The sequence below is a fragment of the Manduca sexta genome, chromosome 6 (assembly GCF_014839805.1).
Source record: "Manduca sexta isolate Smith_Timp_Sample1 chromosome 6, JHU_Msex_v1.0, whole genome shotgun sequence".
In the NCBI taxonomy this organism is placed as follows: Eukaryota; Metazoa; Arthropoda; class Insecta; order Lepidoptera; family Sphingidae; genus Manduca; species Manduca sexta.
Window position 1 is genome coordinate 6,075,524 of NC_051120.1, and position 15,450 is coordinate 6,090,973.

Sequence of the window (15,450 nt, forward strand, 5' to 3'; positions counted from 1 at the left end):
CTATCGATTTTTACGATCCCTCGCACAAATGCATCAATCAGAATAATGTTTTTTGACAACCAACATTGGGTTCGTTTATGAAAACGGCCGATAGTTACCGTTTTTTAAGGGATGCTTTTTTACTTCCCCCTCTTCCTCTTCCTGCCTCCTCGCATCGTTTTCCTCATTGCTAAGGGTCGTGATCTCCCGAACATGGAGTAATCTTTGTTTTGATTAAGTTGCGTCACCTATCTTTGGCATCGTGGAGCGCAACATGTAGCTTGGTTCTAAGCATGGAACGGGTTAAGGAGTGGACTTTCCTGCCCACATTTAACTATAATCTAGTTGTAAGTTAAGATGCACAGTGACGTCATAAGAAAGCGATTAGATCCTATGATCGCATACCAATGACCTCTGTTATGTCGTAATTACTATACGTCCACGCTGCATAAGGAAACGCGAGAAAACCCGGACACGTGGGAAAAAAGTATAATACTTGCGGTTTGTATACTAACTGACTGAGTTAGATCATCATTACGTCAATCATCAGTAAACATTGCGGCGAAGAGTGATTGATTTCTAAATAGACAAATATAGAGCATGTCTCAGTATGTGTTTATAGAAGAAGCAACATACAATACAAAAAAATATTATGCTGGCAAACTTAGATAAATGAATTATTAATATAAGTACCTATTAAACAATTAAATAGACCCAATATAAATAAAAAAAATAGACCAGATGTTTTATTTTGTTATATTTATATATGCGACTCTAGAAAATGTAATGTGTTCATCAGGGACTGAGGTTACAATATTTTATTCTGTTACCTCTTATTAAATAAAACAAATTATTTGTAACAACTCAGTTTGGTGTATGGCGACTAGAGGAGATTAGCCACTTAGCAACTACTAGTAGTACTTATTTAGGAGATATTATAGTGCACAGTTAGTGTGTCTGCAATACTCAGGTGCACTTTCTGTTTGTTTAATCTGATTGTCTGATAAATAGGAAATCCGTCTTTACCGGAAAGAGATCAAGTACGTGTTTTCCGAGGTACAGAAGTGGATACTGCTGATTTGCTGATTTGGAGCTGCAACTGAAAAATTTTATGGCAGAGAACTGAGTCACAATTTCCTGGCCCGACCTGGGATTCTAACCCGGGGCCTCAATACATCGTACCACTTGCGCAAACAATTACACTACCAAAGCAGCCAGTTTCCGTTATTAATTGGGTACTCGTCATCGTTACATATAACAAACACTTCGAACACTAAATCACTGAAATGATCTGACGGATTTTTATGATACTGTTGCATAATAAAGACAATTGATAATAAAATTTATTGACCGAACCCAGGATTTGCTAGTAGCATAGCGTAATTTATTATTATTTAATAGCCTACGGTTTATAGTCAATTTTGACCATAAGGCGATGCATTTGTTTTACATCGAACTGAAGCCATTAATAAATAGTAATTACATAATACACTCACACAAATATATCGCCATAAATCATACTTGTTTTCAAGCGTGTCAAGTTAACAACATAGTACATATGCCTCTAGGTATCACAACATTGTCAATTTCTATATTATTAAGCTACAGTGCAATTACTAGGGGTTTTATCATATCATGTGTCTGGGTAACAGGACAATGTAGTGCATTGCAATCCTTTATTTCGGGTAGTTTTTTTTATTGTTTATGGGTATTCAGAAATTGATAAAACATTAATTACGTTAACCTCTACCTAAAACTGTTTATTGATAGAACATAGATCATTGGCTGGAATAAGCAAAACTGGCAGTTGGCCAAGTTCGAATCGGTACGCCAAGTTCGGAGCAGTACTTTACTTAATTACCATAACATTAACTTACGTTTGTGACAACGACGAGACAATCAGGGTTGAATTTGTGTATTTAAGTCCTGTCAAGTTTATTTCTGTTCCATGTTATATGAAATAGGGTTAATCCTTCTGTGCTTGAAGCTAATTTTAGGCCCCTGGTAAATAATTCACTTATGGTTTTTGAGAAGGAAAACTAAATCTGTTTTCTTCTCCCTTGCCAGAGTCTGGACCTAAGTTTTTAGTTTCAGCACTGAGTATAGAGGCAACGTGCTTAGATAGGTTATAAATTAATGCAGAGTCAATAATGGCGGATAAGCTTATGTTGCTTGTAAAGCTTTATTTATTAAAATTTAAACTCAACTGAATAATTTGATGAAATGCGGAAAATTTCAACTCGAATAAAAAATCAGTGGTAAGTCTGTTTTTTTTTTATTAAAATGAATGGAAATCCATTGTAAAGCGATGTCTTGACTATACCCAAAGAATCGAAAGGGTAAGGGTCCAATTTTCACTCTACCGAAAATAGTTAGTCACCCCAAATGTTTATTTTGGCTCTAGTCTTAGCAGTAGCGAAAGTCTTGCGTAATTTTAGTTATCAGAGTCACAAGATCATAAGACTTGACTTATCGAAGGGTTTTGGACAACAGTGGTACATTTGATACGTATTTAGCAATAAAAATAAGTTTGAGACAGTATTCTTTTCGATTTGGTTCATATAAATAGAAAAGGAATTTTGTTATGGGGTATAAATATCACACTCACAGATCACTTGTTCTAGAAAAAAGATTGAAAAGACCATACTGGATAAGCGATGGGGTAAACAGTTCGATTAGACATAATACTATGGATGTGTCAACAGACTATTCGACAGTGGTCAGTTCGTATGAAGAAAGCACGAATTCGGCGCGCGAAACGCAACGTGTATCGCAAGAGTGACCTGTGCGTAATTTGTAGCACTTTCTTCAATGAGCCGTACGGTATTGTTCTCACGTCCTGCGTTACGCAGTTGTTCGATATATAACGTGGGTGCGAACCAGGACATGCACATTCCACTTCGAGGACTGTGAGCAACCAACCCCACACAAACAGCCATGAACTCCAAGGTGAGACATTTATTTTTTTATTAATCGATTAAAAATAATATTCCAATTAAATTGTATTTATAAAAATATATTAGCAATTTACAAAATTGGGCCACATATTTTTTCTATTTTCGGGACTATTATGGAACTATTGCATTTCAAATCCCAACGGCACACACCTCTGACTTTTCTAAAAATCATGTGTGTATTCTTTGTGAATTATCGCTTGCTGTAACGGTGAAGGCAAACATCGTGAGGAAAACCTGCATACCTGAGTAGTTCTCTATAGGAATTTCGAGGATATGTGAAGTCTACCAATCCGCACTAGGCCCGCGTGGTGGACTAAGGCCTAATCCCTTTCCAAAGTTATAAATCGCTATAGAATAATGATTATACTATAATCAAGTCTATAATATTGTTTATATTTCCATGCTAATGAAGACCGATTATTTGTTCTAAATTTGGACATAGTTTTAATTTCCGTGCAAAGTGAGCTACGATGGCATCAAGTGGTTGCGATAGCGGGTGGCGGCTGGCGCGCCGCGTCGCGTCGTGCGCGTGCGCCTGCAATTGACCAACGCGATCCATATCGAGACGCTTTGCGACACAGCCTCTTTCTAACTGCCGCTTTCGGCCGACATGTTCATTACAATGAAAAGAGTTCCCTTTGTTATTACAATTGTATCACTTAATGGCTTGTCTTTACGTTCTTATTTTTATTTTTTCCTGAACCTAGTGATATTTTTAGCATTCTATTTTCCGTGCAATTAGCATATTATGTATTTCTAATAATAAAAAAAGCATAGCGCTGTAAATAAAAAATAAGAGTCGGTAAGAAAGCTTTTAAGAATTTAGGTGTTAAAAAAACGTGTCATTACAATTTTTTATATTTTTAGATGGACATTGATAACATTTTTAGCATAGATTTTTATTGACTGTACCACATCGTGTCTAAATAAATTTTCACTTTCACCTATTGTTATCAATTTCTTTTTATCCATAATAGGCTTAGTTATTATGAAACCGAATATCAAAAACCTAATTAACAATTTCGCCAATCGCGCCATTTATGATTGATTTCACATTCATAGTGCCGAACCATAGGCTATTATATATTCACGGCGCATGTCGCCAAAGGGTGACCGGGAGCGTGTCGCAAGTTGTGGACATCACCACACAATCGGTGCATATCAATACGCACGAGCACAAATTTCGACGTTGCGCAACTGGCCAATCGCTATGACGTGACGCATTGATTAATTAGATTAATACGATACGATAACTATATTAAACATAGATAATGAAAGTTGTACTTTAAAGTAGGAAGCATTAGAGGCCCATCTGGTAAAGATTTCATTCATTATGTTCTCCATCACTGCTTATAACTTAAAAGACTCTTGATACTAACAAAAATATATGATTTGTTTCAGATTGTAGTATTCATCTGCATGGTCGGCGTCGCCACCGCCAGCGTGGTCGCTCCCCTTCCCGTTGCCCGCGTTGATCCCTTACCTCAGTACTCCTACGGCTATGACGTCCAGGACGCCCTCACCGGGGACTACAAAGGCCACCAGGAGCAAAGGAACGGCGACCTCGTGACTGGCTCCTACACCGTTGTCGACCCTGACGGCACCAGAAGGATCGTTGACTACGCCGCGGACCCGCTCAACGGTTTCAATGCGGTCGTTCGTCGCGAGCCCCTAGTGGTCGCTGCACCTGCCAGGGTTGTCGCTCCTGCGCCGGTTGTCGCCCCTGCGCCCCTCATCGCCCGCGCCCCTGTCGTGGCCCCCGCCCCCCTACTAGCCCCTAGATTTCCAGCGCCCGTATTTTACTAGATGAATTATTACAATTTTGTTGTTGCTTTTCTATTTTTAGGCCTTTTTGTACGACTGTTATTTATGTTATTAAAAGCTTGATGATAATTTATTGATTTTTATTTAAACTAATTCCTTCCGTGTTTACTTCCGTTATTTATAGCGGAGTATTATAAATCTGATACTCAATGCAAATATATTGTGAACTTGTTTACGGATCAATTCGATGTTTTCAAGGTGACAAAACGATTACAAGTTGCAATGTCACAGAAAAGGACATGTAATAATCATACTTACATAATAATTAATATGAACCGTAACATTGAAATATTTATTAAATCCTTTAATCAGTGATTAATTCAATACAATGAAGAAACACTTTGGCCACCTTCTTTTATTACTAAATTAATGTCAATTGTTCGAGTAACTTATTATAAAGTGTTATTTCCAAGAAGATATTTAGGTAGCTAATGTAAAAAATACTCTGTATAACTCCATTATTTTAAATGAAGTAGTAGTTTTTTGTATGTGGTAATTAACTCTAAGACACTATAATAATTATAAATTTATGTAGAGATAGATCTAAGCTAAAAGCCCTTTTTTTGGTGTCAATAGAAAAAAATAACCAAATATATGTAATCTGATACTACTATAAATTAATTATTTTTTGATAATGTATGGCTTTCCCAAAAGTTATATGACAGAGCTAAAACTCTGGCTAAAGCCTAAACTAGGATATATGTGATACGTAAGTAACTGTAACAATTGTCTGCCAACACGATATGTTGAGGGTCGAAGTATTAAAGGCACATTCCGTCGATAAGTTTGACCTTGTTTTGGCAAACCGTCTCAATTAAAAGAGAAAGTTTCAATAGGCTTTTCATCGTAAGTTCAATTACTGGATCATACTGCGTCTTAACTCGAAAATTACGAGTAGCCGAGGGATATAAAACGGGCTGTTTACTTAATTCGGCACTTCCAACCAGGTGTTCAAATATAACATCCAAATGGTGACATTTGGATGTTATATTAACATTTGGATGTTATATTAACCCTTGATCGATTTTCTGTACAAATCAAGCAAGCAACTTATTCCGAAATATAAACACACTTTATATACACGAAGTAAACAGGCTTACTACATATGGCTGATAATACCTCAGGATTTCTGCATAGCACCTCAGAAAGTTAAGGAAGGTTGAAAAGTAGCGTTGCAGCATGAGCTGAATAGCCGCCTTTTGCTATTATAATTTTACAATATTTCTATCCTACTAATAATATGAATGCGAAAGTTTGTGAGTATGGATGTATGTTTGTTCCTCTTTCACAAAAAAACTACTGAACAGATTTGGATGAAACTTTACAGTAATATTGGTTATACATCAGAATAACTCATAGACTATAATTTATAATGATTTTGTGTAATTTGGTCATAATATAACGATACATATCAAGTAAGTCGAAAAAATAAATATCCCGGAAAAGTCCTTCACGCGGTTAAAGCCGTGAGCAAAATTTTGTGTTAAGAGAATGTGAATTCAATGTAGTTATTGTTGTTGTTTTTGAATTTTTTTTATTTTTTCCACAAAATAAACACTTTTTTGTTAACAGTTGGTGGTCCTAAGCTGTCTGGTAGCTGTGGTTAGCGCTGGTTTATTGCTCGCTGCTGGTTTAGCCTATTCTGCACCACTGGCATACACGAGCCACGGTTTCCACGCAGATCCTCTGGCCTATGCCGCTCCCGTAGCCAAATACGCCGCACCAGTAGCGTACTCTACGCCCGTCGCCTCTTAGCCAAAGTAGCCGTAGAGAATTACAAAGCGCACCTCCAGTACAGCTTTGCATACGACGTACAAGATGGACACACCGCGAATTTTAAAACTTAACACGAGTCTCGTGACGGAGATATCGTGAAGAGTTCGTCCTCGGTCGTAGATCCCGATGGCACCAAGCGTACTGTAGGTTATACCGCTGATCCTCACAACGGCTTCAACGCTGTAGTGCACCGCGAGCCCCTCGCTCATGTTGCCTACGCCGCTGCGCCTGTAGTGTATGGCGCTCCCGTCCTCCACGCTCCAGTAGCGAAGATCGCATACTCAGCACCAATTGCCTATTCCTCTTCCCTCTACCACCATTAATTGATTGTTATCTTGATTTACTTGAATGCTATAATGTTAGAAAATAAATTATTTATTGTAAATATTTTTTATTTTTACATTATTTGTTGCTTTACGGTCTTTATTACGTAAATAACTACAATGCGTAGCTATGTGCTTCGTTATTCTGGAACCCTAGAAGCCGAGCTTTTTGTTATGATATAATACTTAAATGTAAAGCAGCGGTCAATGTATGTTAGTTACACAAATCTGAAAAGTCCGTATTATGAGTGCAAACCGTTATAAAACGCTTCTACCTGTAATTGGGACGTACTAAAAAGTGTTATATTCAACGTCTAAATTAGTTTCATAGTTATTTAAATTAATTTATTTTACGAATTTTATCGCGGTTTTAATATTTTACTTTTCTCCCAACGTTTTGAAGACTTTGCAGCCTTTATTGTCACCGGTTCATAGTTTAATTACTGTAACCCGAAATCATATTGCTGTCACTAGCTTATCACCAACAGTTAAAGACTTTGGTACTCAAAGCATTTTCTCCATATGGACTTAAATAGAATAAGTTTATATTTTATACCTTTAGATCAGCAATTCTTGCACACTTTTCGGCTAAATAAAAAATTGTTTAAGATAAAAATAAGGAACAAGTCAAAAAAAGAACTCCCAAATGATTGTATGAAATTATAATAAATTCAGACTCATTATAATAACTAAATTCATTTATTTAACACATTTCTATTATAAGGAAATTAACAAATAAATTATATAAATTGAAAATTATTCTAAAAAGTTACAAATTAATATAAAGAAAAATATATTATTCTACAAAAGAAGACGTTATTAAATGCATTACATACTTATTTTACAAATTCCATAAATGTAATTTAGTTCATTAGTTAATAAAATTATACTACGTATTTTATTTAATCTACCATGTAGGAGTATTAGCGGTCACCTCGTAAACTGCCACATATTAAGTCCAGACCATTTAAACATGGAATATGCATTCGGATTCACCATTTTCATAGTAACAATATTAGATGTCAAACAGCTGGAAGCCCAGAGTGTCCGATTTAGGTGGTGCTGGCAACACTTGTTCTGGCCCTGGTATCACGGAGAGTCCGCGCTGGCGCAGATAACGGCGCTCGGCGCGGAGCTCGCCCGCTTCCGGCTTACGTGGCAGCACAGAGAACCGACGCCCGGGCGGTACGATTGACATGCGCTTGAACAACACTTGAGTTTCGATCTTTTGTTGTTCATCCATCACACCCACAATCTGCCTCTCTCGTTGGACAATGGCCTTGCGTTCGTCAGCTGTTATCGCCTCTGCTGCCATCTCGGCGCATTTCGTCAAAAACGCCTGCACTCTTTCTGGATCTTGTAATTTCTTAGACCATTCTAAAGCTTCTTCAACTTGAATCCGGACCTCATTCGAGTTTCCTTGTTGCATGTCGCCACTCATCAGTGCAAAACAACCATTTAGCCACCATGTTACATTTCCTAATTCATGTGCTTCGCGTTGGCAACGTTTAGCATAAAACTTGGCAAGGGCATAATTCTTTTGCGTGCAGAGTAACCGAGCCATTTCATACATCAGCCAGCATCTCATTGTTGAATTCTCGCACATCTCTAGTGTTGCCAAAACTTTTTCTGTAGCTTGTTTAATGTCAATGAATTTGTAAGGGTAATTTGCCATGACCGAATCAAATGAAGTCGGCCGGCCAACTGGCAGACCCATAAGGAATGCAATACGTCGCCGATTACCACGTTCGCTAAGTGTGTAGGACAGACGATGTTGCAGGAGATAGGCTTCGCCAACGGCTCTGTAGAGTCGATCCGTGTACAATTCTTTGTCTGGTAGCGTACGTGGTGTTTTACCATCGAGGAACACCTGCATTCGTTCAGCTTGAATAATAACTTCCATGACACGGTTGGCGCGCAAACTTTTCTCTATCGATTTCAATAACCGCACTGAAGTTCGTGCTCCAATCTCTCTTTCTTTAACTAAAACAGCTTCTTTATATCTGTTTTGATGCGATGATTCTGCTTTTTCGGCTAACTTTATAGAGTAATAAGGTCGTTGGGCGCGCAACATACCTTGTCTTTCAGTGAGGGACCTTAGTGCTTCCTTGACTAGTGCTTTAAGATCATTGCTACCAGCTGCATTTGCTGATTTAATCCGTTGGTCCTCCGTTAGTTCCTGAAGAAAGAATTTATCAGATGCCATGGCTCCTAAATATTTCATAGCAAGTACGCGTTCTAAAGTTGTGTGTTTGCGCGCTTCCATTTGGGTCAGTTTTCGTTTACGTTCAGGTTTAGGGATACGTGATACGTGTAAAGGCTTTTTTGGTTCATTATCATCAATGCCGGCTGCTTCATTTTGTTTGATAAGAGGTAAAAAATCCATCATAACGTTACCTGCATTTACGCCTATACAGTCTTGTATGGTTTCTAGTCCTTGATTTATACCCTCCATGAAGTAAGGCGGTTGACGGCGTACCCTGGCGCCACGATAATTCATAACAACGGATCGTTCGAAATCGGACATGGTGTATAGCGCCCGCGATTGCATGTTCCTAGCGTTCATGTTATGAGGTTCAAGTCTAAGAGCCAGTTCAGCATCTGCATATGCTTGTACTGGTTGCACCGCATCAGCACAAACTTGGCTCCGGCCGGTAAGGGTGCGCACATCTTCGGGAGCACTCTTGAACGCTTCATCGTATGAAGCTTTCGCCTTTTCGAACTGTTCAAGGCGGCGTAGACACGCGCCACGCTCGCGGTACACCGTCAATGCGCCATATAACATTTTTTCCTCCATGTTTATGTTCTGATAAACAACTTGCGCAATTATAGACGAACTAAGTAGCAGTAAGTATACTTTTTATGTTTCTCGTTTTTAATCAAAGATACTTATGCTTTTATTTTAATAATTCTGCCACATAGTAATATTATAATCAAAGGATATTTATAAATTATAATTTCATGTGACACAATAGATCAAATCATAGAGAAATATAGCCAAAGAGAATTATAATATATATATATATATATATATATATATATATATATATATATATATATATATATATATATATATTATAATATAGCCATATAATATGTTATAATTCTCTTTGATTTTAGGTCTATGGAAAAACTTTCTCTTTATATACTTCTGTGGGAAAGACCAAAATAAAGAGCATTATACATACTAGGGAAACGCCAAGATATTATAATATGTAAGCTAAACATACAAGTTATACGTATTCACATGGCGAAAAAGATCAAAAATAGCAATTTTACTTAATACTCTAAGTAAATACCGACTTATCACCATGCAGTGTAACTTACCTGTAAATTGTAACAAGGGAATTATTATTTACTGCATTCACAGACTACATGTACTCGTATATTAGGATCAACGCGACGTTAATTAGTATAATGTTTTAAATAATTCAATAATTGATGTCAAGTTTGATAGCTTGACTGAGCTTGATCCACTTGACTGCCGACTGTTGTGGTCGGCGACGTTAATAAACGATGCGGATGCATGAAAAGGTGTGCAGGGCGAGGCGTGCTACATACTTAAAATAGCGCTAAATCGAATGAAGAGCAGGCTTAAGCTCAAATTTAGTATATAACAATAATTAAGGTAGCTGAGGGTAATAAGGCCTGTCGGCTAATAAAGCCTAAGTTTAATAAAATCTTTTTAATATGAAAATTGCTTTCCATCGACATGCACAGACACGAATTGTATATGGTAGAGCCACCTTAGCGTCGCAAATGCGCGATCCTCCGCTTCCCCTCGCCAACAAGTTTAGCCAAAATTTTCACGTTTTTGGGGATAATGTTACGACATCGTATTTTTGGTTTTTTTTTTGACAAATACGTGTGCGGATATTGTGGCAGATAATGCTACTTTTTGTTTTTAGTTATTTAAAACTAGTTGTGTATAATAGAATATGTGACGGGAAACTCATATAAAAATAATTTATATTAATTAAATATATTTTGGCAAATATACTGTTGATTTCTGTTAGTGGATGATTTTTTAGAATCTAAACAGTAGTTTTGGAAACTAGCAGATGCAATTCAAGTCTTTTGTTTTCTAAAATAGAGTCGATATAGACAAACAAAAATAAATAAATCGTAAAGTATATTTTACAAAGATAAATTAAACATAAAAAATAATTTCAGAAATCATGCAATAGTGTTTCGCCCTAAAAATTAGATTAAAGGATATCAAATACATATTTGTTTTATTGATGGGTCGTTACAATTATATCGATTTGCACAATATAAAAATAAATGAGTGGGTCAATTTCGGAAGATGAAGAAATTTATTATGATTACGAATTGAAGTCCTACTTATCGCGAATGCTTGTCAAAAAATATATATTAATGTATTTGTCATAAAATATTTAACAAAACTCTTGTTTTACAGTTTCATCGGAATTATATGAACTTTCAATGTGTTTATGTGTAAAAAGTAGAAACCAAATTCAATTGATGTTGTATCAGATGTCAAATATTTGGTAACCCAATGTGCCGGATTGCGGTTGCGGTGGTAGCGCTTGCTCAGGTCCTGGTATAACGGACAGGCCGCGTTGGCGATAGCGCCGGCGCTCTGGTTGGCCTTCCCCTGCATCGCCCTTACGCGGCAGCACGGAGAACCGTCGCCCCGTTGGCACGATCGACATGCGCTTAAACAAAACTTGAGTCTCGATTTTCTGTTCATCAGGCATTACATTGATGATCTGTTTTTCGCGCTGCACTATAGCTTTGCGGTCGTCTGCTGACATAGTTTCTGCGGCCATTTCGGCGCATTTTGCTAAGAATGCTTGTACGCGTTCTGGTTCCGGCAACCTTTTTGACCATTCAAGTGCTTCCTCGACTTGAATACGCACTTCATTCGCATTACCTTGTTGCATATCACCACTCATCAAAGCAAAACACCCGTTCAGCCACCACGTTATATTTCCTAGTTCATATGCCTCTCGTTGACAGCGTTTCCCATAAAACTTGGCAAGGGCGTAATTCTTTTGTGTGCAGAGTAATCGTGCCATTTCGTACATCAGCCAGCACTTCATTGTCGAATTCTCGCACATCTCGAGTGTTGCCAAAACTTTTTCTGTCGCTTGTTTAATGTCAATGAATTTGTAAGGGTAATTTGCCAAGACAGAGTCGAATGAAGTCGGCCGCCCAACCGGCAATCCCATGAGAAATGCAATACGTCTGCGATTACCGCGTTCACTGAGGGTGTACGAGAGGCGATGTTGAGAAAGATATGCTTCGCCTACAGCCATATACAGACGATCTATGTACAATTCCTTGTCTGGTAATGTGCGAGGCGTTTTACTATCAAGGAATATTTGCATTCGTTCAGCCTGTGTAATCAAGTCCATGACGCGATTGGCATTCAGGCTGTCTTCAATAGATTGCAATAAACGGTTTGCAGTTCTTGCCCCAATTTCCCTCTCTTTAATCAAAACGGCCTCTTTATATTTGGTTTGATATGATGATACTGCTTTCTCGGCTAATTTTATACTATAGTACGGCCGTTGTGATCGCAGTATCTCCTGTCTTTCACTGAGGGATCTCAGAGTTTCCGTAACTAGATCTTTGAGTTCAGCGCTACCAGCAGAGTTCGCAGATTTGATCCGAGGATCTTCTGTAAGTTCCTGAAGAAAAAATTTATCATACGCCATGGGCCCTAAATATTTCATAGCAAGGACTCGTGCTAAAGTTCTATGTTTGCGCGCTTCCATTTGAGTCAATTTTCGTTTACGTTCAGGTTTTGGGATTCGTGATACGTGTAATTGTTTTTGCGGTTCATTCTCATCAGTACGGGCGGCTTCACTTTGTCTAATTAGAGGTAAAAAATCTATCATCACATTGCCTGCATTTATGCCTATACAATCTTGTATGGTTTCCACGCCTTGATTTATACCCTCTATGAAGTAAGGCGGTTGGCGGCGTGCTCTGGCGCCACGATAATTCATAACGACGGATCGTTCAAAATCGGACATGGTGTAGAGCGCCCGTGCTTGCATGTTTCTAGCATTCATATTACGTGGTTCGAGTTTAAGCGCCAGTTCCGCATCTGCAAACGCTTGGGCTGGTTTGACTGCATCAGCACACACTTGGCTCCGGCCGGTAAGAGTGCGCACATCTTCGGAAGCGCTCTTGAACGCCTCGTCGTATGAAGCCTTCGCTTTCTCAAACTGTTCGAGGCGGCGCAGATACGCGCCTCGTTCACGGTACACTGTTAAAGCACCGTATAACTGTTTCTCTTCCATTTTAATATATTTTTAAAAAATAATTATAAAATAAATGTATTACTAAAACGATATTCTTTGACATAAATATCAAAACACGACAAATGATTTTAGTCACAGAGCAAAAATACTTATAAGGAGATCAAAGAGTATTTAGTATATTAGATTGCGGAAATGCATTATGCAAATGGTTATTAGGGATATAGACAATATTGTGCAAAATATTTAAAATATATTAAGATAATAACCTCGTATTTTTTTAAACTCAAATACGTTTTTTTCTAGCGGCGATAGCCTAGTTGGGTGTGGAACGGACTGCCAAGACGAATGTCCGCAGGTTTAAAACCCAAGGGTACACACCTGAAACTTTTATAAAATTATGTGTGTATTCTATGTGAATTATCGCTTGCTTTAACGGTGTAGGAAAACACCGTGAGGAAACCTACACACCTAAGAGGTTCTCTTTAGGAATTTCGAGTGTGTGTGAAGTCTACCAATCCGCACTAGGCCAGCATGGTGGACTAAGGCCTAATCCCTCAGTAGAAGAGGAGGCCCGCGCCCAACAGTGGGACAGTACATAATACAGGACTGATATTATATTATTATAAATACGTTTCTAAATATTTTCAAAATGTGTATATACCTGATTCGTAGTGGATTCGTAAGAGTATTTTTATGTCAATGTTATGTAAACAAGAATAAAAGCAAAATATAAGTTGTAAAAAATGTATTAGCCATTTAATGTTGAAATCAGTTCTTGGGTACAATGTCAGGATATTTAGACGGCGACAAGCTTAGCTGCAGGAGCAACGTATCTTGCTGCGGGAGCCGCGTATGCTAGGGGAGCGCTGTAGGCGGCAAGTCTGGCGACGGGCGCGGGGTAGGCCAATGGAGCAGCATAGGCGGCGGTGTATCGGGCGACAGGGGCGACAACGGGAGCGACTGGAGCAGCAGCTATGCGAGCGGCTACGGGAGCAGCGACCACGGGTGCGGCGGCGACGGGCGCGGCGGCGAGACGGGCGGGCACGACCGCGGGCTCCGCAACCACAGCGGGCGCAGCAGCTACCAGCGGCTCTTTACGCACCACCGCATTGAAACCATTGATGGAGTCAGCAGAGTAGTCCACAACACGACGAGTGCCGTCGGGATCCACCAGCGAGTAGCTGCCTTGGACCAGATCACCATTACGCTCCTCTGTCTGGCTCTTGTAGTCACCGGTGAGAGCGTCAGCCACGTCATATCCGAAACGGTATTGAGGGAGGGGGTCAAATTCTTCCAATCTTGCGGCTACCGGCGCTGCGGCTACAACGGGCTCGGCCACGAGAGGCGCGGCGACCGCTGCGGGGGCAACGCTGGCGCGGGCCAGAGCCACGAGGCAGGAGAAGACGATGAACTAGAATAAACATCAAATGTGTATTACATTTGTGTAAATTTTAATCTGTGTTTAGTGAATAGACAAGGTAAAACTGTAAATCAAAGATCACAATATAATATAACTATTTAATTTGTATATTATTATATTTAATTAATGTCTTATAGATACTCCTTTTAGCTATAACATATCCATCGCGTGTTATTTTTCTGTCAAATCTGTAACTTGTACTTGAAATAGTGACACAGTTTCACGAGGGCGAGACTAGTACAGTTACGCAAGCGCATGCGCAGAGAAATTACTAACAAGCTGAGGATACCTCAATCGTCAAGGACATGCGAGTTGTCGCCTGCCGCATCCAAATGAACTTAGAACAATGTTTACTTAACGCAACACTGTCACCGATTTAAGTATTATTAGAATTAAGTAGATTAGTACAACTGCTAGACAAACTTGAATTAAAAATCTATTCGCGTCCAAGTTTCACGATATAATCTAATGTAATGAATTCCATTAAGTCAATCACGAAGCGCCATAGATTAAATATAAATTACCGATGTAACAAATATTAACATTAATTATCGTTAATCAATATTAAAAATTAATTAGACTAGAACTTATCAGGCATTAAGTAAAGAACTGTTAACAATGAACCACAACTTGAATATTACCTTAAAGGCCATTTTTGTTGTTGAGGATGTATTGAAGAGTAAGTCAAAGGTGACTATGCTCCTGTAGAGTCCGTCGACGTATATATAGTGGTGATTGGTTGTGACACCGCGTCCCAACTTTGTACTTAGTATTATGTGTGCGCATCACTATGGATGTGCACGCAATTGGAAATGAGCTACAATTTGTCAATGGCGGAAAATTCGAACGCGTTCTTGACTTTCAGCCAAATATTATGAAATTGTGCACGAGTACGATCTAAGTGGTCCAATTTCTGGGTAAAATGAAGTTCCTTT

The 15,450-nt window shown here is 38.7% G+C and overlaps 4 protein-coding genes and 1 pseudogene across 4 annotated transcripts; 2 read left to right on the top strand and 3 right to left on the bottom strand.

Annotated features, from left to right (window-relative positions):
* Positions 1-2,853: 2,853 nt before the first annotated feature.
* On the top strand, positions 2,854-4,829 carry LOC115447322 (larval cuticle protein A2B). Its single transcript, XM_030174337.2, has 2 exons — positions 2,854-2,928; positions 4,338-4,829. The coding sequence occupies exons 1-2, from the start codon at positions 2,917-2,919 to the stop codon at positions 4,740-4,742; spliced, it is 417 nt and encodes a 138-aa protein (XP_030030197.2). The 5' UTR covers positions 2,854-2,916; the 3' UTR covers positions 4,743-4,829.
* A 674-nt stretch (positions 4,830-5,503) lies between these two features.
* On the top strand, positions 5,504-6,859 carry LOC115447303 (annotated as a pseudogene).
* A 776-nt stretch (positions 6,860-7,635) lies between these two features.
* Positions 7,636-9,846, bottom strand: LOC115447310 (tetratricopeptide repeat protein 25). The gene has a single exon (XM_030174324.2). The coding sequence runs from the start codon at positions 9,654-9,656 to the stop codon at positions 7,875-7,877; it is 1,782 nt and encodes a 593-aa protein (XP_030030184.2). The 5' UTR covers positions 9,657-9,846; the 3' UTR covers positions 7,636-7,874.
* A 1,169-nt stretch (positions 9,847-11,015) lies between these two features.
* LOC115447309 (tetratricopeptide repeat protein 25) lies at positions 11,016-13,293 on the bottom strand. Its single transcript, XM_030174323.2, has one exon. The coding sequence runs from the start codon at positions 13,132-13,134 to the stop codon at positions 11,353-11,355; it is 1,782 nt and encodes a 593-aa protein (XP_030030183.2). The 5' UTR covers positions 13,135-13,293; the 3' UTR covers positions 11,016-11,352.
* Positions 13,294-13,825: 532 nt separating this feature from the next.
* Positions 13,826-15,254, bottom strand: LOC115447314 (larval cuticle protein A2B). The gene is made up of 2 exons (XM_030174330.2): positions 15,157-15,254; positions 13,826-14,506 (listed from the first exon to the last, which is right to left on the bottom strand). The coding sequence occupies exons 1-2, from the start codon at positions 15,166-15,168 to the stop codon at positions 13,892-13,894; spliced, it is 627 nt and encodes a 208-aa protein (XP_030030190.1). The 5' UTR covers positions 15,169-15,254; the 3' UTR covers positions 13,826-13,891.
* Between the last annotated feature and the right edge of the window lie 196 nt (positions 15,255-15,450).